This window comes from Helianthus annuus, chromosome 1, assembly GCF_002127325.2.
Source record: "Helianthus annuus cultivar XRQ/B chromosome 1, HanXRQr2.0-SUNRISE, whole genome shotgun sequence".
Taxonomy (NCBI): Eukaryota; Viridiplantae; Streptophyta; class Magnoliopsida; order Asterales; family Asteraceae; genus Helianthus; species Helianthus annuus.
This window is the reverse complement of record NC_035433.2, coordinates 2,054,337-2,078,406: the sequence shown is the minus strand read 5'-3', so window position 1 is coordinate 2,078,406 and position 24,070 is coordinate 2,054,337. Positions and strand designations below refer to the sequence as shown.

The following is a 24,070-nucleotide window of genomic DNA, read 5'->3' as shown; positions in this document are numbered from 1 at the left end:
GAAAATTTGTTGGTAGTGTAAAATATTGGGTTTTTAAGTGTCTGGTCTACACCGATTTGGATTTTTAGAGTCCGCTTGTTCAAGCTCCGCCACTGCTTGACTTGGGCTGATGTTAATGTGGGTGGATCGGGGTCCAGTGAGACGACTCTGGTCGACCGGATTTCTTGTTAAGCCAACGGTGAAACTTTCGTGTAGCTTGACCCCATAAAGTGTACCACATTTAATTCTAGAACATATTATCTTGTTGATGGGACCTTAAATCACATTACAACATGCTATAAGGGCCAAAACCAGTAGCTTTGTTGGGAGAATTCACTTTACCATATTAACATAGCGTAGACACTATGACTAATTATTTCTTATAATGATTTGTCAACAATCTTATAACACATATTTTAACACAACATGGCTAAAGAAATTTCTTCAAGGATATATTGAACAAATAAATATGAGCTGATGAGCCTTTGAGGCTTTGACGTCGAATCAATTCATCACAAAACACCACAACAAAATGAAAAAATCAATGATCACACAATGAAATACGATGGTAAAACAATAATAAAAAAAAAACTTTGTCAAATGATGATGCGTCTAGTAACCTTCTTTGGGTCCCGGGGTGTATATAAAAGGGCCTACGGATGACAAACAAAATCCACTGCTGTTGAGATGACGAGAAAATGTAACACGAACACCCTTAATTCCTCCGTTGGTATCTTCTGGAACGTTGCAGCTCGTCCATGGCGAGTTTTCAAGGAAAGCCTTGCATTCTGTGATCTCCCATAGATCATCCTTCACAAGCGTCGATGATGGTAGTTTGGCCAAGAAGTAACCCTTTTCGTCTGCTGGACAACTCGAGAATGAAAATGGAGCGGATTCATATCCGTTCTTGTGCACCGCCAAACAAGTCACTCTCGCAGTCGCTCCTATAAATGTGTAATACTTAAATGACTTCTTACATATACATATTTACAACACAATTTTATATAAAGTAGTATCACATAGAACTTACCTTGAATCGGGAGGAGTTTGGAACCATATTTACAATAAATAAGACCTTGAACCGCTATGTTCTTCGGATGCTCTGGCACCTTGGGTACCAACGGCTTTTTGGTTGATGGTACCTTAGGATAGTTATTTTGATAACTTTTCTGGTCATATTTTGGTACCTCAGGCTTTGTTGGCAACTTAGGCTTCGGCTTCTCATATGCTCCATGCTCCTCTTTGGGTGCCACATGTTTCGTCGGCAACTTAGGCTTTGTTGGTAACTTAGGATTGGGTTTTTCATACCCCGTCTGTTCTTTTGGTGTTGCTGGTTTTGGTGGCATATATCCCTCTAGCTGCGACTTCCCATAACCACCGTCTGCCGAAACATAAGCAAACAACACAACCGCCAACGACAAAAGAACAATCGAAGCAAATCTCGTACCCTTTGATTCCATCTTTATGGTTATAGATGAACAATGTTGGGTGTGGTATATGGCTCTACCTTGTTACCCTATTTATACATATGCTATATATAACTTATTATCATTTTTTAATGAATTGTTTATTTTTTATAAAAATATATATATCATTGTGCCCATTACTTTGGGAGGTGCAAGATAGTGCATTACTTGTTAGCACGACACTAAAATTGACTAATGGCCGCAACGTGGTCACCCTCTTTTGATATTGGGCCACATATTGGGCTACTATTTTTATGACCCAAATATAGAATATCTGAAGCCCATAAGCCCAGACCAATAAGTAAACCCTAAAGGGAAAATGTGAGGATATAAAAAGTTATCAGTGCGCGCACACACAATAATATCCAGTGTAGGGTTAGGGTTAGGGTTTGGATCGGGAGGGAGATGGTGTCGTTGAAGCTACAGAAGAGGCTTGCCGCAAGCGTCCTCAAGTGCGGCAGAGGCAAGGTTTGGCTAGATCCTAATGAAGGAAATGAGATTTCAATGGCGAATTCACGTATGTTCATACTTTTCCGATTCTGTTTTCGGTTTTATCGATTGTCGCTGATCTACACTTGCTTCTGGATTTGTTGTGAACGGAACGTTGTTATATTATGTGTTGATTTTGTTTTTGTAGCTTTTGAAAGGTTATGTTAAGCTGAATTGAGTATTAGGTTATGCTAATATTATGTATTTTGATTGTTAGTTTATGAATCCGAGTAGTTTAGGTGTTTAATTTTGTAGTTAAGCTTATTTGATGTGATAAGCTGTGTATATGTGGTAATTTATTTGCATTTTGAGCTTCAAAACATGAAATCAAATAGAACAGATATATTTGTGTTAAATTATAATAGTTGCTATTAAATGATAATTTAAAGCTGAAACAGTATCACTATATATTTGAAATTTTGTATTTGATTGCTTTATATGTTACAATTAAGGCAGTGCAGTCTTTGGACAAAAAATAGAGATCATGAGCTATTGTTGTGTATGGCAAAATAATGCAATTTATGCTTGTATCTAACTCTAATTATTTAACTGCAATGTTTAGGTTGCTGCAAGAGTCTTTTATGAATTGAACAAACAAATGTCTCTTTAGATTCATAACTTTAGTTTAGTTTCATATTTAACATTTAGTTGATTGTTTCCAAATTCTATTAAAAGTTTTATCATCTTAACAATAGTAAAAATGCACTAGTGTTATTTTAACTTATAAATTTTTATTAAGTTTGTCTCCTGCTTGATAATTACAGGCCAGAACATCCGTAAGCTGGTCAAGGATGGGTTTATCATCAGGAAACCCACCAAGATTCACTCACGATCCCGTGCTCGTCGCATGAAGGAAGCTAAAAGAAAGGGGCGTCACTCTGGATATGGTATATTACCTTTGTAGTCTCTATTCATGTTCTACAAAATCAAAATCAAAATCAAAATCCAAATCCAATTTCTGTAAAAAAAACTAGTGTTAATGATTTTTTTTGTTTGATCAACTTTAGGTAAACGTAAGGGTACACGGGAGGCAAGGTTGCCCACAAAGATATTGTGGATGAGGAGAATGAGAGTTTTGAGGCGGTTGCTCCGCAAGTACCGAGAGGCGAAGAAGATTGACAAGCATATGTATCATGACATGTACATGAAGGTTAAGGGTAATGTGTTTAAAAATAAGCGTGTGCTCATGGAAAGCATTCACAAGTCAAAGGCTGAGAAGGCCCGTGAAAAGACACTCTCTGACCAGTTTGAGGCCAAGAGAGCCAAAAACAAGGCTAGCAGAGAAAGAAAGTTGGCACGAAGAGAAGAACGCTTTGCTCAGGTATTATAAAAATTCACAATATAATCTAAAAGTTAAACTTTTTATTATTGATCTTGTAAAAGTCTAATGTTTGTTATTCAAATTTATGTAGGGGCCTCAAGAGAAAGCACCAGCAGCAGCCCCGGCTGCTGCTCCAGCAGCACAGCCTGCACAGTGAGTAACGAATGTGAATTTAAAGTTATTAATTTTTAACAGGTTAAGGTTTTATGTATGGTTATCTGACATATTTGTGTTTTTGTCAGGGCATCAAAGAAATCTAAGAAGTGAGGTCTGTATGTTGGGAGATGAAGATTATGTTGATGTTTTGATTAGCCATGCAGTGTAGTTTTTTTTGACCTGTTTGTTCTTGTTTCCTTTATAAAACAGTTTTACTTATAACTGATGTTGATACTCATTTGCTTGTTTGATGTTGGTTATACTACTTGTAGCCTTTGCACTAGTTTTCCCTTGTGTTTTTCTTCTGGTTGATAGTTTTCTCGGCCTCTCCCGCATTACCATGTTAGTTATATACCAAAGTACCCTGAAACCACAAATCGGTTATACACCAAAGTACCCTAGAACAACAAAACACTGGTGACGCCTACCCACAAGTATCTTGGAACCATGGACCACACTTTTTTACCCACAGCCTTGGGTAGGGCTGTAAACGAGTCGAGCCAGGGTGGGGTCGAGCTCAAGCTCGAATTTAATTCAGGTGGTTAAACTTGGCTTGAGCTTTACGTCGGAGTTAAACGGGCCTAAGAACGAGCCAACGAGCCGAGCAATGGGCCGAGCTTAGCTCCAGCTGGGCTTGGTTACAAAATGAGCCAGCTTGGTTCACGTCATCTCAAATTGAGTTTTTTTAGCTAGTTTTTCTTGGTTCACGTCATCTCAAATTGAGTTTTTTTAGCTAGTTTTTCTGAGCTTCTTTCGAGCGAGCTATGAGTCAAGCTACGAATCGCGAGCTTTATGAACAACCCTGGATGGTACTCTTTCAAAGATACAATACGCAATTTGATTATTTATTAATTCGGTTTTCAGTGATTTAGTTCGGTTTACGATTTCTTGGGCTACAAAAGTTTAAGATTTCAACAAATAGAGTAAATTGCTAAAATAGTCCCTAACGTTTGTTCACATTTGCTAGATCCATCCAAAATTTTTTTTTTTCTCATATGAACCACTGAGGTTTCAAAAAAGTTGCTAAATCCATCCAAACTTCAGGGACGATTTTAGCAATTTAATAAAACAAACTTTTTTTGGATGGATTTAGCAAATGTGAACAAACGTCAGGGACGATTTTAGCAATTTACTCTATTTTTTTATTATCATCTTTTTATTATATCTCTTAATTAACATAAAATCTATATATTTTCATCTTTTTATTAAATTTCTTATTTAACATAAAATCTACTAGTTTTTTTTTCTTTGAACGACGAATTTCTACAACAGGCGATAGATTCGCACCTGCTTTTGCAGGCCCTCCACCCCAATCTGGTCAAGACTATCTTGTCTTAACCGGGCTCATGCTTGGCATCAGAGTTTGGCTTGGCGCTCCCCGACAAAATTTTCAGCCTACTGCCATATGCGAGTAGTTGCACCCTCCACAAGAGCCGAAAACTCTCTGGAGTAAATGCACTGTAATAGAAAACTCGGGTGTGCTATGCGGGTTTCGAACCTGTGACCAGGCCTTCACCCACTTCATAATAAAGATTAATCATTTATATTTTACAATTATGAATACGGTTTTAAATTTATAATCATCTAACCAAGTCTTTTAAAATGTAAACATTTTACTCATTACTAATCCTTTAATAAAGTTAATTATACGACAAAATGTTTTCAACGGTTTAATTTGTTACCTGTTTAGCAAGAACGTGTATTTTATTTTATAAATGAACAAAAAAATACTGCGTGAAGGCCTGGCCAAAGGTTCGAAACCCGCGGAATACACCCGAGTTTTCTATTACAGTGCACTTACTCCAGAGAGTTTTCGGCTCTTGTGGAGGGTGCAACTACTCGCATATGGCAATAGGCTGGAAATTTTGTCGGGGAGCGCCAAACCAAACTCGATGCGAAGCGTGAGCCCGGTTAAGACAACATAGTCTTGGCCAGAGTGGGGTGGAGGGCCTGCAAAAGCAGGTGCGAATCTATCGTCTGTTGTAGAGTAAATAGAGTAACCGGGCTAAAATCTATCGTCTTGGCCAGAGTGGGGTAGATTTTATGTTAATTAAGAGATATAATAAAAAGATGAAAATAAAAAAATAGAGTAAATTGCTAAAATCGTCCCTCACGTTTGTTCACATTTGCTAAATCCATCCAAAAAAAGTTTGTTTTATTAAATTGCTAAAATCGTCCTTAAAGTTTGGATGAATTTAGCAACTTTTTTGAAACCTCAGTGGTTCATATGAGAAAAAATCTTTTTTTGGATGGATCTAGCAAATGTGAACAAACGTTAGGGACTATTTTAGCAATTTAATACATATTTGTATCTTAATACTTGTTGATTATTCGAGTTACCTCCATGGATGATACTCTTTTAAAGATACAATACACAATTCGTTATTTATTAATTCGGTTTTCAGTGATTTAGTTCGGTTTATGATTTCATGTACTTCTGTGTACAGAAAGTAATCCAGTTGATCTGGTGTTAAAAAAAGTATTGACTAAATATTTATTAAATCAAACATGAATATCAAAAAACAAATCTATTCATTCCTCCCATGAAGGCATTGGTGTTTGCTCTTTGGGTTTCTTTTTTCTGTAGCTTAACACTACACCCCATACGCCCGGCAGGTGCTAGAATCCCTTTTGGTAACGAGGGAAGGATGCAGTCGCTTTGTAATCTTGACTCGACAAATATCTGTGTGTGATTAGCTCACCGCTGCCATGACGGGTTGGGTCATTTGGACTGTTGCAGTGTCCTAACTTCACAAGAAAAGTCACCGTCGTGCCCTTTCCTAACCCTTCGCTCTCAACCCATATGTGTCCTCCCATCAAATTCACAAACCTGAAATCATATTTCTCTAAGTATGAGAAAATAAAAATTAAATCGTGTAAGCGCTTGAGTCTTAGAGGTCTTAGAATATAACCTAAAATGTTGTGTTTTACTGATCCCATTAGTTTTTTAGGTAACGGGTTCTCATGGAAAATATGTATAAAAACAACCAAATTAAAAAAAAGGAGTAAACTGTCATTTTGGTCCCTGTGGTTTGGGAACTTCTGCCATTTTAGTCCAAATCTCAAACTTTTTAAATCTGGGTCCCTGTGGTTTCACTTTTATTGCCATTTTAGTCCAAAATTCAAAAACTCCCTTTTTTGACTGTTGCAACCTGCCTATTTTGTCTTTTTGTGTAGGGGTATTTTTGTCCAACTGATTTTCATTTAACTCTATTCTTAATGTAAAAACTAAATTAAAATCAGCTGGACAAAAATACCCCTGCACAAAAAGACAAAATAGGCAGGTTGCAATAGTCAAAAAAATGAGTTTTTGAATTTTGGACTAAAATGACAATAAAAGTGAAACCATAGGGACCCAGATTTAAAAAGTTTGAGATTTGAACTAAAATGACAAAAATGCCCAAACCACAGGGACCAAAATGGCAGTTTACTCAAAAAAAAAAGTTATACCTTTTGCAAATGGCAAGTCCAAGCCCTGCACCATTGTTTCTAATGGAACCATTTTGAGAGTCTGAAAATTTGGAAAAGATGTGTGGAATTTCTTGTTGTGTGATGCCACTTCCAGAATCCTTAACCTGCACAAAATATTTTGTATGTTTTTCTTTCTTTCTTTCTAGAATTTTTTATGTAAATTGGAAAATAATAATCTCATCTTTCTAAATTGGCCGATAATAATCTCAAGTCAGTTATTAGCCAATAATAATCCGACATCGTCCAATTGTTTTGTAAAATAGTCTGCCGTTAAAATAAGCTTAACGGAGTTAAGTGTTTTTCCGAATTACAAACCGATGTTTTAGGGCTTTTGATCAGAACGAGGATACGAGTCGATTGATGTAAAACTTACCTCGAAATTGTGTTCGAAATGACTTGAATTTTGTTAATTGGAAGTTAAACACCCAAATTAAAGCACCGTTTTCGTGGGTTGGGGGCAGTATTTCAAGGTAAGTTTTACATCAATCGACTCGTATCCTCGTTCTGATCAAAAGCCCTAAAACATCGGTTTGTAATTAGGAAAAACACTTAACTCCGTTAAGCTATTTTAACGGCGGACTATTTTACAAAAAAATTGGACGAGGTCGGATTATTATTGGCTAATAACTGACTTGGGATTATTATCTGCCAATTTCAGAAAGATGGGATTATTATTTTCCAATTTGCCTTTTTTATATTCTAAGTTGAAATATTGTTTTGATATTATGCTGACCTGTACAAGAAGGTAAAATAAGCCGTCGGCCAACGTGGGACAGAACTCAGGCGTACGCCACTCTCCTACAAATTCAGAACTCAGAACGGAGGCCTCAACCGAGACATGACCTTCTTTAGTGAACTTAACCGCGTTACCAGCTACATTCAAAATGGTTTGCATAAGCCTTTTCTCGTCTCCAAACCCACACGCGGGTAAATCCATGTCGCAGTTCAACGTCATGGATACCTTTTTCACACACGCGATGGGGTTTATTAATCTAATGACCTGCCACAACACAAAATCATGTGTTAAAGAAGTTAAGCATGTCGAAACTTGTGATGCAAGAAAAGTGCAAAGTGCATACAATTAGGGCTGTAAACGAACCGAACGTTCAGCGAACAGTTCGTGAACCGTTCGGCGGGAAGTTCGTTTATGTTCGTTCAATTAGCTTAACGAACGAACATGAACAAAAAATTTTGTTCGGTTAGCTTAACGAACGAACACGAACATAGGTCTCGTTCGTTCGACTACGTTCGTGAACGTTCGGTAATATGTTCGTTCATCCGTGTTCGTTTGATTATAAATAATAAATAATAAACCTTTTATCTAAACATTCTGAAAACTTAAAACCCTATTTTTTTCTAAGTTAGCAAAAATTTGGACGTTCTAAGACATTTTTTGGGATAATTATGTCTAAATTAGGTAAACTTGATTCATCGTTTGGTGGTCTAGTAGACTTCTTTTGTTTTGATTTATCATTTGATGGTTGTATTTAACTACTTATATCCAATGTTTAAGGATAACGATGTTTTTATTTTTTTATTTTTAAGTTAAATGTTCGTTTGCGTTTGTTTTTATTTGCTTGCGATCGTTTGTGTTCGAGACCAGTGTTCACGAACTGTTCGTGAACAACTGAATTTCCTTAAGGAACGAACACGAACACAAATTTATGTTCGGTATGCGTTCGTGAACAATTCGCGAACATGTTAATTTCTTTAACGAACGAACACGAACATGGCCTTGTTCGTGTTCGTTCGATTCGTTTACAACCCTGCATACAATACCTCACTGAACAATCCATGAAGGTCAAAGACGTCGTTTTCCAAGTGTAGGCTGCCGTCTTCTAGTCTAGAAAGATCTAGAACGTCGTTTATAAGTGCCGCAAGAAGGTTACTACTTCTAAGAACCGTCTCGACCATGGCTCTTTGTTCTGGAGTAAGTTCGGTTTCAAGAAGAAGAGATGCCAATGCAATAACCGCATGCATAGGTGTTCTCATTTCATGATTCATGACACAAAGAAAGTCATTTCGAGCATGGATCGCCATTTCTGCCTCTTGTTTGGCCAACTCCAAGGCAATATTTTGCTCCATCAGCTGGTCGCGCGCTCTCATCGACTCTTCTAGAATCGCGGCATGAGAAAGCGCAACGGCAACCTGGTCCGCAACAACTTCCACAAGCTCTAGTTCATGATCTCGCCATTTTCTTACACCGTTCACCGGAAGAACCAAAACCATGATCGCGTAACTGTCTACCGCGCGATCGGACCAATCATCCATTTCGAAATTTGAGAGGTGCAAGAGAGGTACACGGACCGCAACCGCCTCTGGTTGCCTATTGAAAGAATTCAAAAGAACTGAAAAACTGTATTGGTGAATAATATTTTGTGTGTGTTCTTTAACTAACGAAATTACAACGGACGTCCTTTATGTTTTAATTTCTTTACAGCAGATTTCATGTATGTTTTAATTTCTTTATTGCGGATGTCCTTTATTTTTGTAATCTTTTTATGAAGAAAGGACACCGCATGTAAAAAATTAGAACATAAAAGACATCTGCTGTAATTTCGTTAGTTAAAGGACAACGCCTGATTTTTTTTGCTAAAACGTAAAGAACGTAAAATGCAATTTACCCTAATAACTACATCATATAGTAAAGATAAATAAAATGCAATTTACCGCTTGTAAAGAGTTAACTTCCATTTTGCTCCATGTGATTTGGTCATTTTAACGGTTTTGCCCCAATAGTTTAAAAATAGCCATTTTCCTCCCTGATTTTTCTAACTTATCGTCATTTTGCTCCCCGCCTCTAACTCCATTAGGGAGGAAAGTGGCGACAAACTCGAAAGATTAGGGAGCAAACTGGCGACAAACTTGAAAGATCAGGGAGAAAAATGGCTATTTTTAAACTATTGGAGCAAAACCGTTAAAATGACCAAACCACAGGGAGTAAAACGAAAGTTAACTCTAAATAATAATAACTAGAGTAGATAGTAAACTCGTCTAACACCTGTATGCTCCCACGGCGGATCTAACCCTGGCCAACTGGCACAACCCATGAATCCTGAGCGCATCCTGGCTACTCAACACGCGACTAACTTCACTCAAATTCATGTCAACGGTCGAGCCAAAAGGAATCAAATTATGCAAACAATAACACAACTCAAGGACCAAACAACCCCTCCTAGAAGGCATCCACAAAGCACACTCTTCAAGATCCAAGATCCGACCCAACTCAATCATAGTAGTTTTCAATATAGTATCTCTATCAAGTGTACTTCTAATCTCATGTGTCAACATTCTAACATGCCTACCAGCTTCCTCCTGTTTAATAATCAACCCCATTTCTTTATCAAGATCTTCGGCCCGTTTTCTCAAAAACAATTCGCGCTTCTTCACACTCAACAAATCCGGTATGATATGCACAAGCATCAAAGCTGTAATGCATGAAACAAAAGCTGTGGACAACTTGGCAACAGTCATAACCACAGCAACGGTCCTCGAGTGTGACGAAAATGTCCACAAGTTTATAAAATGTGTCGCCCCACAAAGCACGATAAACGCACCAAACTGCATAACCACCCATCGGTATGGGAAGTAAGACGACTTCTGAACGAAGTATATGAGTTCTAAAGGGATTGAGAAATACGCGATTGAGATGAAGAAATCGGATATGTATTGGTATTTGATGAGGATATCATCAGCTGGCCATTGGGTCTCAAAGCAATCACAGGAATGATGATCCATGAGGAGGTTCAAAAGCCTGCAAGATTTAGTCTAGTAGATGGTGTAACTTATATAGAAAATAAAGAAAAGAGTTAAATGCCGTTTTAGTCCTTGTGGTTTGGCACATTTTGCCAGTTTAGTCCAAAGGTTTGAAACGTTGTCATTTTAGTCCACTGGGTAAACTCCATCCATTTTTTCTGTTATTTGTTAACTAGAAGGGCAATTCGGTCATTTTATATGTAATTCTGTTAACTAGAAGGGCAATTCGGTCATTTTATATGTAATTCTGGTAACTAGAATGGCAATTCGGCCATATAAAATGATCGGGTTGCCCTTATAGTTAATAGAAAGAGTTAAATGCCATTTTAGTCCCTATGGTTTATGTCATTTTGTCAGTTTAGTCCAAAGGTTTCATTTTTCGCATGTGGGTCCAAAAAGGTTTCATCGTTGCCATTTTAGTCCACTGGGTTAATTTCATCCATTTTTTCTTTTAACGAGAAGGACAATTCGGTCATTTAATATGTAATTCTGTTAACTAGAAGGGCAATTCGGCCATATAAAATGACCAATTTGCCCAACTTGATAACAAAAAAAATGGATTAAGTTAACCCAGTTGACTAAAATGGCAACGGTGAAACCTTTTTGGACCCACATGCGAAAAATGAAACATTTGGACTAAACTGGTAAAATAACCCAAACCACAGGGACTAAAATGACATTTAACTCTAACAGAAAAAATGGATAGAGTTTACCCAGTGGACTAAAATGGCAACGTTTGAAACTATTTGAACTAAAATGACTATGTTTCAAAGCTTTGGACTAAACTGGTAAAATGGTCAAACTACAGGGAGTAAAATGGCATTTAACTCTAAAGAAAATGAAAGAAGAAGAAAAAAAAGGTGGGTTTGCAGTGTTACAGATATTTGATCATGTCATTCACGTAAAAGTGGCAAAATCTTAGTCACACCGCACGGGTTCATGCAAGGAAAAGAGAAAGTTTTTCCTCATTTGCTATCAATTTGGGCCCCACCTTTTGATTTCTATATTTTTGTATCTTAATAGCATGCATGTTTGGTAAGGTGACAATGTGAATTTAATAGTTCATGATGAGTTTAGTTGAGTTTTTTTTTTTAATTGTTTAATTGTCATCATTGCTTGGCAAACTAGCTAGTTTTTGCCCGCACTTTGCGGTAAGAATTCAGTCAATATCAGTTCTTGCAGGGCTTGTCTAGGGGTGGGTGAACCGTACCTGGCCTGATTTCTTAGGGGCCAAATTTAAAAAAAAATATATATATTTATATTTTTATAATATGAAATTGAAAAATTTATTGGACACTCTATATAAAAAATTTAAGCTTCCAACTTATTGGGACCAAATAATTTTATTTTATTCATATCTAAAATCTTATAACCTATTGGGCTTTGATCGATATCCATTATTCAAACATCTATCTAATGTAATTTATTTAACTCTTTCTATTAAAAAATTAATCTTACAACTTATTAGGCCCAAATAACTTTTTATATCCATATCTAAAATCTTATAACATATTGGGCTAGCTAGATTTATTTTGATCCATATCCATTATCCAAGCATAGGGAAGGGATCTTGTACGTTAATCCAGAAGTGTGAGAAGTGTGAGAAGCGTATTATAACACTATATAAGACCATATAAACACCGTATAACATTATGTAACACCATATAACACTATGTAACACTATATAACAATATATAAAACTATACGTCTATCATAGACATGCTATTAGACAAAATATAGTGTTTTATTTGTTATATAGTGTTATATAGTGTTACATAGTGTTATATGGTGTTATATGGTGTTACATAGTGTTACCCGGTGTTTATATGGTGTTATATAGTGTTATATATAGTGTTATAATACACTTCTCACACTTCTGGATTAATGTACGGGATCCTCTATCTCCAAGCATAAATCTAATGCAATTAATAATTAGAAGTTCAAAAAATAAAAATAAAAAAAGATCGGATATTGAGGCTGATAAATTTATATGGAGTTGAAGTTACTTGACACATTAGAAACCAATGAATATGGCAATTCTATATTTTTGCTATGTTTATTACTATAACGTTAATCGTCGTTTAAAAATAGTTTATATAATTCATTAGGCCAAAAGGCATTTTCTTTTCGGCTCGGCTGAGACACTTAAATCCTTATGTACGGCTTTTGGCACTTGGTATAGCAATCGAAGATAAAACTCAAAAACCGAGTCGTAATATGCTCAAAATGATATTGACACATGGTTTACATGAAACAAACTACAAAAACAAATATCAGTAACAGTCCCCATAGTTATACGGGTACCGATGTTGTTTGGTCGAAATCACATGATACATATACCAATACTATAACGCTATGTTCGGAATTTTACAAAGCATTACACTATATTATTAGAATAACGAAAAGGGTAACCAACATCACTTATATAAAAAAACTAAACTAAACAGTGAGGCAACTTTGATGACATGAACTTGTTTCGATAACTTGTGCATAACTATTCACAACTCGGTTTTGAGTAAAGTTTATGTAAAGACGCAGATAAAAATAGGCATGTAGCAACAATCTATTAAGAATATTATAAAACACCGTATCTTAAAAATCATAACAGAAAAATAAAATATGCTAAAAATATTTATAATAATAAAATAACAAAAAAAAAAACTAAAAGTAAAAATAAAGGATTATGAATAAAAAATTAATATATTACTATTCATGGAGACAAATAAAATTTAATAATAGAATATAAGTATTTTGAACAATTCATTAACATGAGTTGAGCTTGACTTGTTTAATATAATAGAGTTTATGTCAAAATACATAAGATGCAAGCAACTGAAACTGTTGTGGCAAATTTACACATATATATTATATATATAACATGAAACAATTAATTCAAATATCAACAAAAAACCAAAAAAAAAAAAAAAGTATGTAAATCCTCTCATCACTCTCACTCTCTATATATAAAGAAAAAAATAAGATCAAATACAGAAAACAAGAAACTCAAAAGCAGATCAGTCACTTGGCTACTTCCTGTTCCCAGTTTTCCTTTTAACTTCTGCAGAGGCTACTTGCCTCCCAGCTCGCTGCTGCGGACCCACATTCGCCATTTTCCTTGATGGCGAAGGCCCGAGATTTGGACTCATTGTTCTGCTGCTGTAATTAGTCAAACAATCAATAACAAAATTTTCAATTTTTTTAAGGAAACTTTTGACCATGTTTACATTTTTTTCTGAGTAAAATAAAATGTCATTTTCGTCCCCGAGGTTTGACCAGTTTTACGACTTTCGTCCAAAGGTTTGTTTTTCCGCATCTGAATCGAAAATGTTTGAAATCTTGCTATTTTCACCTGGCTCGTTAACTCTATCTATTTTTCACCGTTAAGTCATGGGTATTTCCGTCTTTTTTGCTAACTTAAAGGGCAATTCGATCTTTTTCGCTTTATGTATAAAGACCGAATACCCTTGAAAAAGACCGAATTGCCCTTTCAGTTAACAAAAAACAGAAAGACCCCTGACTTAACGGAGGAAAATGGATGAAGTTAACCAGCCAGACGAAAATGGCAAGATTTCAAACCTTCTGGATCCAGATGCGGAAAAACAAACCTTTAGATGAAAGTCGCAAAACTGATCAAACCTCAGGGACAAAAAATGGCATTTCACCCTTTTTTTACATCGCGTGCAGTATGTGATAATATGATATGATACAATATAATATAGAGTAAACTTCCGTTTTGCTCCCTGTGGTTTGGTCACTTTAAGGGTTTTGCCCCAAACCTTTAAAAATAGCCATTTTCCTCCAATAGTTTGCTATGGTTTTTTCCATTTTGCTCCCTGCGGGGAGCAAAATGGAAAACAGACAATTTGGATGGAGTTAGAAACGGGGAGCAAAATGGAAAAAAACATAGCAAACTATTGGAGGAAAATGGCTATTTTTAAAGGTTTGGGGCAAAACCGTTAAAGTGACCAAACTACAGGGAGCAAAACAGAAGTTTACTCTATAATATAATAAGTGACTACCTTATATCTGGGCTCCTTGTTGACTTTGCATTTAAGTTACTGACTTTTGACATGGCTCCTCCATTGGTCAAACTTGAAAGTTTTGAGTGATTGAACTGCCAGAGTAGATCAGGCTCAGATGAGTCACTAGTGGCAGCATCAAGTTCATCAAGATCATCTGTAGTAGTGGCAACATCGAACCCATTTCCGCCTGCGAACATGTTATAACATTGTTCCGGGAGGTATTTTTGGTAAAACGAATCAGACATTCGGGTATTTTCGGGTTCCCAACATCCAACGGTCCCACGCGCTCCGTCTTGTTTGTTTACCATCACCTTGTCTACCCAGTCACCCGACCCGGTTTCTCTATCGTCTTCACCGTACATCTCACCAGGGCTGCTTACTGGCGGCCAAGGTGGCGAGTTTCCTAACAGTTCGTCTAAATCGATACTTTGTGTCTTCTGTCTTGGCCTGTATTTTTTTCGTGCCTAAAACATAAACATAATGTCATTTTTTAGATTGAGTTAATTACTGTTTTCGTCCCTGTGGTTTGTCAAAAATCACTATTTCAGTCCATTAGTTTAAAAATTGCGATTTCAGTCCCTGTGGTTTCACTTTCGTAACAATTTCGGTCCCTGTGGTTTCAATTTCGTAACCATTTCAATCCATTTATTCTAAGTACAGGGACTGAAATGGTTACGAGGTGGACTGAAATGGTTACGAAAGTGAAAACACAGGGACTGAAATCGCAATTTTTAAACTAATGGACTGAAATAGTGATTTTTGACAAACCACAGGGACGAAAACAGTAATTAACTCTTTTAGATTATGAAACAATGGATAATGCATGCATACTCCTTTTTAACATTACTATGTGGCCAGGATAACCAAACAATATTACAGGACATTCATATATCAAATCTTTTCATTTATGTCAATTCAGGCCATAAACTTTATGACATATTGTAAAACTAGTATTTTGCCCGCAGCGCGTTGCAGTGGTGCGTGACGGGTGGAAACATATAGTAAGACAAAACACGATTCGTAAAACGCAGTGCGTAAAAGACAAATACAAAAAAGTGTAAAACACAAAGGTAGACACAAAGTGTAAAACACAATGCCTAAGACATTTCGTAAAACACAATGCATTGGCATTTGCAAAAGTAGGAGTTGTAGTCTAGGGGTTACAATTGCAATTTTTTTAAAGTTGAGCGGGTGTAAAAATGGAGTAATAGTGCAAGGGGTAAAAAAGCAAAGTCTAAAAAAGACAAAGTGTAAAAGTATAGGGGTGGTGGCGGAAATGTGTAAAAGATGAGGGGGCGTTGGTGGAAATGTAAAAGAAGAGGGTTGGTGCGTAACTATGTAAGAGCTAAGGGGGTGATGGTGGAAAACCAAAGTAGAGGGTTGGTGCTGGCAAAGTTTGAAAGATGAGGTTGTGGTTTTGAAAATTCAAAGTAGAAGGTTTAGGGACTAAAATTGCCATTTTATGAAACTTTGAAGGTTACAAAGTAAAGGGGCTAAAATTGCAATATCATGAAAATACCTGGGGGGGGGGGGGGGGGGGGGGGGAAGCTGTCAAAAGGTATTTAAGCGGATTCGGGTCATTTTTGTAATTTTATAACTCTAGATGTAGGAAAAGCTTTAACGTTGGGACGCAGGGGCATTTTCGTCAATTATTTACAAATCTTTCTACAAAAATTACTAAAATATTGCCACATCACCGCCAGGTCACTGCCACGTAGGAATTTGAGCAATAACTAAACATCCAATAACGAAACAATTTTTTTTTAAACTTGTGATTTGGCGCTTGGTTTCGCTTTTTGAATACTCGAGTGGCCTATATATGATCCTATGAAATAAACATTACAAATCATACATAAGTGAGACAGAGAGAGACGGAGATACCTCAATGTTGCCTATTTCTCCTGTCGGTTTCCTTCGAACCTGAACACTTTCTTGTTCTCCTTCTTTCCGTGCTAAAGCTGCCTTTAGATTCGCAATCTGAGAAAGCAAATATGATTTTTAATTTTAATCAAATTTTATATACAATAGTTTTTGAATAATCGTGGCGAATATAAGTTTTTTTTTTTACTTGTTCTTTGAGGTCTTTGACGTCTGAACTGTCTTTATTTACTCGCGCAGCACCAAGTTCGACAGTGGCAACCCGTTCGGCAAACTTAAGTGTACTAAGCGTTTCTCCAACAGCATCCAACTCCGGGCTTATGTGAACAAACATAAGCGTCTTCGCCTGCCCACCTAATATAGCATAACACCAACAAACATTAAATCTTTAATTCACAAAAAAAAAAAAAAAAAAAAAAAAAGTGTAAACTTCCGTTTTGCTCCCTGTGGTTTGGTCACTTTAACGGTTTTGCCCCAAACCTTTAAAAATAGCTATTTTACTCCCTGATGTTTTGGTTTTGTTGCCAGTTTGCTCCCTGCGGGGAGCAAAATGGAAAAACAAACAATTTGGATGGAGTTAGAGGCGGGGAGCAAACTGGCAAAAAAACCAAAACATCAGGGAGTAAAATGGCTATTTTTAAAGGTTTGGAGCAAAACCGTTAAAGTGACCAAACCACAGGGAGCAAAACGGAAGTTTACTCAAAAAAAAAAAAAAAAAAAAGATTGAATATGCATGTGTATGGTTGCATTTTTTTACCAAGTGAATCTTGGAGTAATTGTGTGAGTTTGCTGTTTCGATAAGGTACATGCGCATTCCTTTGCGCAAGCGAAGATATGACATCTCCTAAGGCAGATAGAGATTTATTAATATGTTGTGCTTCTTTTAATCTATCTCCGGTTACTTCAGATTTATCGACGCGTTCACTTCCCGCAAGATCAACTAAATGCATACAACCGCGTAGAACGCCTCCTGATGTTAGATCCCGCCCTTGCACATGTACGGTCAAGCAACTGCGTTTATCGAAATTTAAACAGTCAATTGACGGACAATCGTATAAAAGGTGACCAACTTGTTTTTAGGCCAGATTACATAGTTGTCAATAGCGAATAGTGGATGATAGCGACAAGCTACCTAGCGGCCAGCGGGCGCTATTTCATGTTTAGCGATACACCAGAAGAAAGTTTGAGAAATATTTTATATGTATATTTATCAAAATACGCTGTTTTTCTTTAATCTAAGTATACTATTTATATTAAATAGCTATACTTAAATAAAGGAGTAAAATGCACGGATAGTCCCTGTGGTTTGGTGAAATTTCACCTTTAGTCCCCAACTTTTCAGAATTACACTCTTGGTCCCTGTGGTTTGACAAGTTATTACTCAGATAGTCCCTAAAGTGAATGAAGGTTACTCGGATAGTCCCTGTGGTTTGACAAGTTGTTACTCGGATAGTCCTTGTCATTTCACACCCACTTAACTAGAAAAACTAACCTCCATCCGCTTTGGGGACTATCCGAGTAACAACTTGTCAAACCAAAGGGACTAAGAGTGTAATTTTGAAAAGTTGGGGACTAAAGGTGAAATTTCATCAAACCACAGGGACTATCCGTGCATTTTACTCTTTATAAAAAAAATCCAAAAAAAACTAATTGGCATCACTATTTATATTAAAACGAAAAAAAACCTAAAATCTCGCTATTTTCCCGCTATGGAGTCGCTAACGGCTAACCATTATATTACGACATACTGCCACTTCGCTACGCTATTCGCTGTAGCAAGCGCTATGCTCGCTATTAACAACGTACGGGCTAGAAAAAACCTTTAAGTGACAAAAGTACGGATTTAAAGTAACCTGTGAGAGCGACTACTACGGTCATTAAGAGCAGTTGCACCCACGGCCCGATTTCTTTGGCCTAAATTCATCAGATCAATAACGTCAAATGTGGATGAAACACGGACCAAGCTAGCTTCTGGAACGTTAAACCCGTTCTGTGAGTTGTTACGGATCTCTAACGTAATAACAGATTAAGGAACACTTAATTACATTATATTTTTTTTTGAACGTCCAACATAAGAATCGCCGGGTACTCCGTACGCGGCACCCATTGGCCGAAAGGTAGCCCGCGGCAGCCCAACCTGCACGCACGGAGCCCCTAGCCCACCATGCCACCAGTTCCGGGGAAAACCCGACCCTGCACCCGCCCGAGGGCACGACAATGCAAAGCCGGTAAAACCCGGGTGGATCAGGAATCGAACTTGAGACCTTTCGGTCAAAAGTCTTCCCTCATTTCCATAACCACTGAGCTATAAGCCCAGGGTTCTTAATTACATTATATTAGAAATAAAATACTTTAGAGTAAAGTAAAGTAAAGTAAAGTAAAATCTGTTGCTTTATTTCTAAGGCAAATTGGAAAATAATAATCTTATTTTTTTGAAATTGACGGATAATAATCCCAAGTCAGTTATTAGCCATTAATAATCCGACCTCGTCCAATTTTTTTGTAAAATAGTCTGCCGTTAAATAAGCTTAACGGAGTTAAGTGTTTTTCAGAATTACAAACTGATGTTTTAGGGCTTTTGATCAGAACGAGGATACGAGTCGATTGATGTAAAACTTACATCGAAATTGTGTTCGAAATGGCTTGAATTTTGTTAATTGGAAGTTAAACACCCGAATTGAAGCACCGTTTTCGTGGGTTGGGGGCAGTATTTCGAGGTAAGTTTTACATCAATCGACTCGTATCCTCGTTCTGATCAAAAGCCCTAAAACATCGGTTTGTAATTCGGAAAAACACTTAACTCCGTTAAGCTGTTTTAACGGCGGACTATTTTACAAAAAAATTGGACGAGGTCGGATTATTATTAGCTAATAACTGACTTGGGATTATTATCGGTCAATTTCAGAAAGATGAGATTATTATTTTCCAATTTGCCATTAATAAGAAAAAAAAGGATATCTTTTAGTTAAACTGTCAGTAGCGAGGAGATCCCGCACTTGCTCGTTGTATATTTCTATCATTTGAACCGAGACATCATATTGGAAAGTTCCCTTTCTCTGCTCCGCTAGAAGAAACAAATCGCCTAGCGCCCTGTAGTTAACTCCTTGATTACTCTCGGTTAGATCTTTCGGTCCACTCTGGATTTAAAAAAAAAAAGTAAGAAAATATTATCTTAATAATTGGTTAATGTAAATTCTAGTTTATAATTTTATATAGAAAAAAGTAAAAATAAGTACCATGGTATGAGTTTTTCCGGATCCAGTCTGACCATATGCAAATATACAAACATTGTAACCGTCAAGAACAGAGCGAATTAGGGGTCGAGTATCTTCAAAGACTTCCTCTTAACATGTACAAGAGCAATGCATAAGATATAATTATTAAATAATACTTTAAACACGAGTGAATTTCAAGGATTGTCCGTTATCTTTATTTATATTTTCAGGCGTTGTCCTTTATGTTCAAAATTGACGAGTTTCGTCCTTTATGTTTTCATATCATACACGTTTTGTCCTTTAGGCCTAACCCAGTTAGTTTTTTCAGTTAAATTTGGTCATATGCTTTGCACATGAGGGCATTTTTGTCAATTCAAAGGTAAGTTCAACGGCAGATTTACAGTTCAAAGCTTCTGCAACCTTTGAATTGACAAAAATGCCCTCATGTGCAAAGCAAATGACCAAATTTAACTGAAAAAACTAACTAGGTTAGGCCTAAATGACAAAACGTGTATGATATGAAAACATAAAGGACAAAACTCGTCAATTTTAAACATAAAAGATAGCGCCTGAAAATGGGTATAAAGATAAAGGACAATCCTTGAAATTCACTCTACTTTAAACTATAAAAATGAGAAGAAACACCAACCTTGGGTTGCTGAGGGGCCGAAAATTTTGTTGAAACTAAACGATCGACGTCCTTTTCCATACTTCGGTGGGGTGTTAATGCTTATTGTTCCTTCCTCGATGCAATCGACAGTATTTGTAGCGTTTGACTGTCGTCCTAAGAAAGGTCTCACCCGACAATAAACTCTAATATTTCCTGTTACGAGAATAAACATCAACCGTTGTAAGAGATTTCGCCTCATTGAATTATAAAAATAAGGTGATGAAAGGTGATGACACTTTCTGAAAGGTTCTAGGTACCTTTAAGATCTTGTACTTGATTATATAGCTTTCGGTTTTCCTCAAGAACTCTATGGTATCCTGAAGCTGCATGAGCTAGACCAAGAACATGTTGACCTACAAACACAAAAAAAAAAGAAAAAAGAAAAAAATGATTTTAGAAATGACTAATTGAGAGAGAGAGAGAGAGAGAGAGTAATTAAAATGAAAAAAACATTAATCACAAAGTTACCGAGATTCTTAATTTCTTCGAAGAATTTCTTTTGCATAAACTGCATCCCGGTTTTTGTGGTTGACAGCGTTTGCTTCAATGCCTGAAAAGCCGGTGTTACGCTGTTATAACATAGCTAAATAAGGAGCGTAAATTTCTAAAAAAAATATGGAGCGTACCTCGATGTCTTCTTGTTGTGCAACGAAAGCCATTTGATGTTTTATGTGTTTTCGTTTAATTTCTTCGTCATGAACGACGTTCTTATGAGAGATTTTCTCTTTCACTACAACTGCAGCGTTTCGGTCTTCTACCTTTAATGATAAAAAAAAATTTGTTAAAAGATGTAACATATTAGTGTTCACATATAAAATGGTGTTACTTGTTGAAAAAAAAAAAAAAAAAAAAAAAAAAAAAAACCAGGAATTAACAAAGTTACCTTAGCATCACAAGTAGTATGTTTCAAAAATGTTCTGTTTGCACTTAAAGTAGGCGAATCCTTGGGGACGGGTTTTTGCTGTTGAACGAAAAAAAAAAAAATCAAAACGACGAGTAAATATGGTGCCCGACACAATCTGGATGTCTATACATGAGTAAATGGATTACCGATTCAACTTGACTTGCAATACGATGTTCAAACTCTTCCATGACCTTACTTAGCAACGATTCTAGAAGCTGCACGGGGAGAACTAGCGTCAAACGGTGTATTATCACACTAACGAAAAATAAAACAAATGACATTTTGACTGAAGCTAGTTAATTTAGTACACAAAGTTACTAAGAACCATCGGTTGCACTTACGACGGGCACTTCATCGGGCTTTTTATCCATCAAAACTGCACGAACGAGTGTACTTAAGGATGAATTATGCTGCATAGAAGAACATTGCAAGTATCAAGATAAACGATGAGAAGAAAAAATAATCATTAGTTAGAAAATCGAACGTCTGTAAAATCATCATCATCATACTCGGTAAATCCCACCAATAGCAAAGCAAAGGTAGGGTCTCAGGAGGGTAAGATGTAGACAGCCTTACCTCTACCCCCGACTCGATAGTAGTTTTGCATCAAGCCTTGGACATAATGCACATAACACTCAACAATCGGGACAAAGACCGATTAGTGCATGTAACCTTTTGTCTTTCAGCTATCAACGCCACCACATGATGCATGATTAACCGTCCTCAGCTTTTAACGTTATTTTCACAAAATTAGTAAAATAACGTTAAAATTAGTGCACTTTCACTTTTGCCCCCGATGGCCCACACATATATACATTATATGCGCATACCGCAAGCGGGGCGTTGAACGTCTGTAAAATGCAATGTACTTTTTATCGAATTATTGCAACAAACTTACCACCATTTCTTACCTACAATATGCAGTTTTATAACCATTTAATGTAGCATACTTACCAGTTTTTACCATTTAATGCAACAATTGCATACTTTGGTAGGAATTGTAAAATTTCTTGCACCAAACAGTTAAAAAAATGTTTGGTAAAAGTGAATTGTATGATTCATTTTTCCAACTTTAGTTAAATTAATTACCTACCATTTTATTATTATTATCAGTTTCTGGAGATTGAACATTCATCTTTGACAAAGAATTCGAGAACGGGTCCGAGTTTTTGCGAACAATGCTTTTACTAGGCGTGCTCGGTTTCACCGTTCCCCCAAATCTCCAAGTCCCATGACCACCTGTTTGTTTCCACTCACTGTATGATTTTAGTGCCAACACACAATTCACAATTCTTGATGTTTTTCCTCCCTAAAAAAAATAAAAAATAAAAAATAAAAAATAAAAAATAAAAAATAAATTTAACTCCCATGATCACAACCACATTAATCATATTTATCACAACAAAACACTCACTTGTTCTAAATCGGACGCTTCAAAGGTAGGAAGCCCCATTTGCTCAACCGCCACTAAAAAGTTCCTCGCGTTTTCAAAATACTGATACGCAGATAAAGCAGCTCCGTCCGGTGAAGCAGCAGAATCACAAGAACTTTCAACAACCTTATCAAATCAAAACCTCAATTAACATAATATTAATCTTAATTAATTAATAATAAAACTATTAAGAAATGGGATTATTAACCTTAGACACAGCTCCTGGATGTACTTTATTAATCACATTACATAATATTAATCCACTCCTTAAACCGAGCCGAAACTCTTCCTCTGAAGGCTCTGCAGGCAAATCCTTTGCGCCAACAACTCCTACCATTTTTCGCAGCCATGCCGCACCTTCATATCTTCTTATCGCTATACACATTTCAAAAATTCATATATATAATTCAGATCCAACATATATTACATATTTACATGTTAACAGAACATTATACGATTTAAACATATGCATACCGGCTTCTTGTGCTCTTCGGGAGTCCATATCAAGGGCTTGTGAGCGGTTAAGGACATCTTCGACAACAGAAGCCATCGAGAAGGATAATGTACTATCGTCCGCCATGATCAAGCATAAATTATGATGTCTAAAATGAATATTGGAACGTGAAATTCAGTGAAGAAGGTAACAAAAAGTAAATGAATGAGGTAAGAGGTAGGGTGAGGAGGTTGCTTGCTGCTTAATGCACAGAGGTATTATAACTATAACATTCTTCTCTATCTTTGCTTTTGTTTGCTTGTTTTATAGTACTGTTCATGTACTAGTTAAAGTTTTAATACTTGCTTAACAAACCCCTTTATTTCTTATTTAAAGTTTTAATTAATTGTTATTATTATTATTCTCTTTCTTGCCGTTCAAAAAAAATATTTATTCTATTACTATTGTTTATGATATAAATAAATATCCAAAGTACAAAAGTATAAAGTACACAATAAAAAAAAAATATAAGGATTTGCGTGGTTGAATCTACGTCCACAAACATAAAAGTATAAAACTTAGTATAAAAAGGCAATTTTTATATAGATTATTATTTTTTGTATTGTGGCGTAAGAAGTGAATCTAGATCGTTAATCAAAGTAAATCAATGACTAAGACGAGACCAGGGGCGAAGGATAAGAGGGGCGCCCCCCCCCCCCCCCGAATTTTTCGCTCAGTAGTGTTATATATGTAGTTTTCGTATAGAAATTTGTGGGTATATACGTTTTCGCCCCCGGTTCTATAGAAATTTTTGGGTATATACGTCCCCCCCCCCCGCCGAAAAATTCAAGCTTCGCCACTGGACGAGACTGTGGTAA

At 36.4% G+C, this 24,070-nt stretch overlaps 4 protein-coding genes across 6 annotated transcripts; 1 reads left to right on the top strand and 3 right to left on the bottom strand.

The window, feature by feature from the left end:
* Window positions 1-408: 408 nt before the first annotated feature.
* Window positions 409-1,456, bottom strand: LOC110942311 (proline-rich protein 1). Its single transcript, XM_022184058.2, has 2 exons — window positions 1,010-1,456; window positions 409-923 (listed from the first exon to the last, which is right to left on the bottom strand). The coding sequence occupies exons 1-2, from the start codon at window positions 1,437-1,439 to the stop codon at window positions 592-594; spliced, it is 762 nt and encodes a 253-aa protein (XP_022039750.1). The 5' UTR covers window positions 1,440-1,456; the 3' UTR covers window positions 409-591.
* Window positions 1,457-1,772: 316 nt separating this feature from the next.
* On the top strand, window positions 1,773-3,694 carry LOC110942301 (60S ribosomal protein L19-3). The gene is made up of 5 exons (XM_022184048.2): window positions 1,773-1,962; window positions 2,699-2,821; window positions 2,942-3,255; window positions 3,347-3,408; window positions 3,498-3,694. The coding sequence occupies exons 1-5, from the start codon at window positions 1,851-1,853 to the stop codon at window positions 3,520-3,522; spliced, it is 636 nt and encodes a 211-aa protein (XP_022039740.1). The 5' UTR covers window positions 1,773-1,850; the 3' UTR covers window positions 3,523-3,694.
* Window positions 3,695-5,876: 2,182 nt separating this feature from the next.
* On the bottom strand, window positions 5,877-10,635 carry LOC110942297 (ethylene response sensor 1). The gene is made up of 5 exons (XM_022184037.2): window positions 9,884-10,635; window positions 8,662-9,208; window positions 7,616-7,882; window positions 6,862-6,986; window positions 5,877-6,241 (listed from the first exon to the last, which is right to left on the bottom strand). Exons 1-5 carry the CDS (start codon window positions 10,618-10,620, stop codon window positions 6,031-6,033), a joined length of 1,887 nt encoding a protein of 628 aa, XP_022039729.1. The 5' UTR covers window positions 10,621-10,635; the 3' UTR covers window positions 5,877-6,030.
* A 2,731-nt stretch (window positions 10,636-13,366) lies between these two features.
* On the bottom strand, window positions 13,367-23,488 carry LOC110942285 (kinesin-like protein KIN-14I). 3 transcript variants are annotated; one of them, XM_022184024.2, is made up of 19 exons: window positions 23,234-23,488; window positions 22,968-23,134; window positions 22,742-22,885; window positions 22,421-22,636; window positions 21,669-21,737; window positions 21,474-21,542; window positions 21,307-21,384; window positions 21,050-21,181; window positions 20,892-20,973; window positions 20,681-20,776; window positions 20,403-20,576; window positions 19,775-19,881; window positions 19,497-19,675; window positions 18,392-18,553; window positions 17,296-17,549; window positions 16,729-16,892; window positions 16,542-16,637; window positions 14,658-15,124; window positions 13,367-13,794 (listed from the first exon to the last, which is right to left on the bottom strand). In XM_022184024.2, exons 1-19 carry the CDS (start codon window positions 23,337-23,339, stop codon window positions 13,665-13,667), a joined length of 2,892 nt encoding a protein of 963 aa, XP_022039716.1. In that variant the 5' UTR covers window positions 23,340-23,488; the 3' UTR covers window positions 13,367-13,664. The 3 variants fall into 3 exon arrangements, with proteins under 3 accessions (XP_022039716.1, XP_035833676.1, XP_022039724.1); XM_022184032.2 differs by having other exon boundaries at window positions 13,393-13,791; XM_035977783.1 differs by lacking the exon at window positions 22,421-22,636.
* Between the last annotated feature and the right edge of the window lie 582 nt (window positions 23,489-24,070).

Bases quoted from the DNA above. Each gene is read 5' to 3' on its own strand.
- LOC110942301 (XM_022184048.2), top strand. From the start codon at position 1,851: ATGGTGTCGTTGAAGCTACAGAAGAGGCTTGCCGCAAGCGTCCTCAAG. The intron at 1,963-2,698 runs GTATGTTCATAC...TGATAATTACAG, and splicing joins GATTTCAATGGCGAATTCAC to GCCAGAACATCCGTAAGCTG. The intron at 2,822-2,941 runs GTATATTACCTT...GATCAACTTTAG, and splicing joins GGGGCGTCACTCTGGATATG to GTAAACGTAAGGGTACACGG.
- LOC110942311 (XM_022184058.2), bottom strand. From the start codon at position 1,439: ATGGAATCAAAGGGTACGAGATTTGCTTCGATTGTTCTTTTGTCGTTG. The intron at 924-1,009 runs GTAAGTTCTATG...ACACATTTATAG, and splicing joins CAAACTCCTCCCGATTCAAG to GAGCGACTGCGAGAGTGACT.
- LOC110942285 (XM_022184024.2), bottom strand. From the start codon at position 23,339: ATGGCGGACGATAGTACATTATCCTTCTCGATGGCTTCTGTTGTCGAA. The intron at 16,893-17,295 runs GTAAAAAAATGC...ATGCTATATTAG, and splicing joins ATTACTCCAAGATTCACTTG to GTGGGCAGGCGAAGACGCTT. The intron at 16,638-16,728 runs GTAAAAAAAAAA...TTGCTTTCTCAG, and splicing joins TCAAAGACCTCAAAGAACAA to ATTGCGAATCTAAAGGCAGC.
- LOC110942297 (XM_022184037.2), bottom strand. From the start codon at position 10,620: ATGGATCATCATTCCTGTGATTGCTTTGAGACCCAATGGCCAGCTGAT. The intron at 9,209-9,883 runs GTGTTAGACGAG...TTCTTTCAATAG, and splicing joins TCCGCCGTGGGAGCATACAG to GCAACCAGAGGCGGTTGCGG. The intron at 6,242-6,861 runs GTATAACTTTTT...ATATGATTTCAG, and splicing joins GGACTTGCCATTTGCAAAAG to GTTTGTGAATTTGATGGGAG.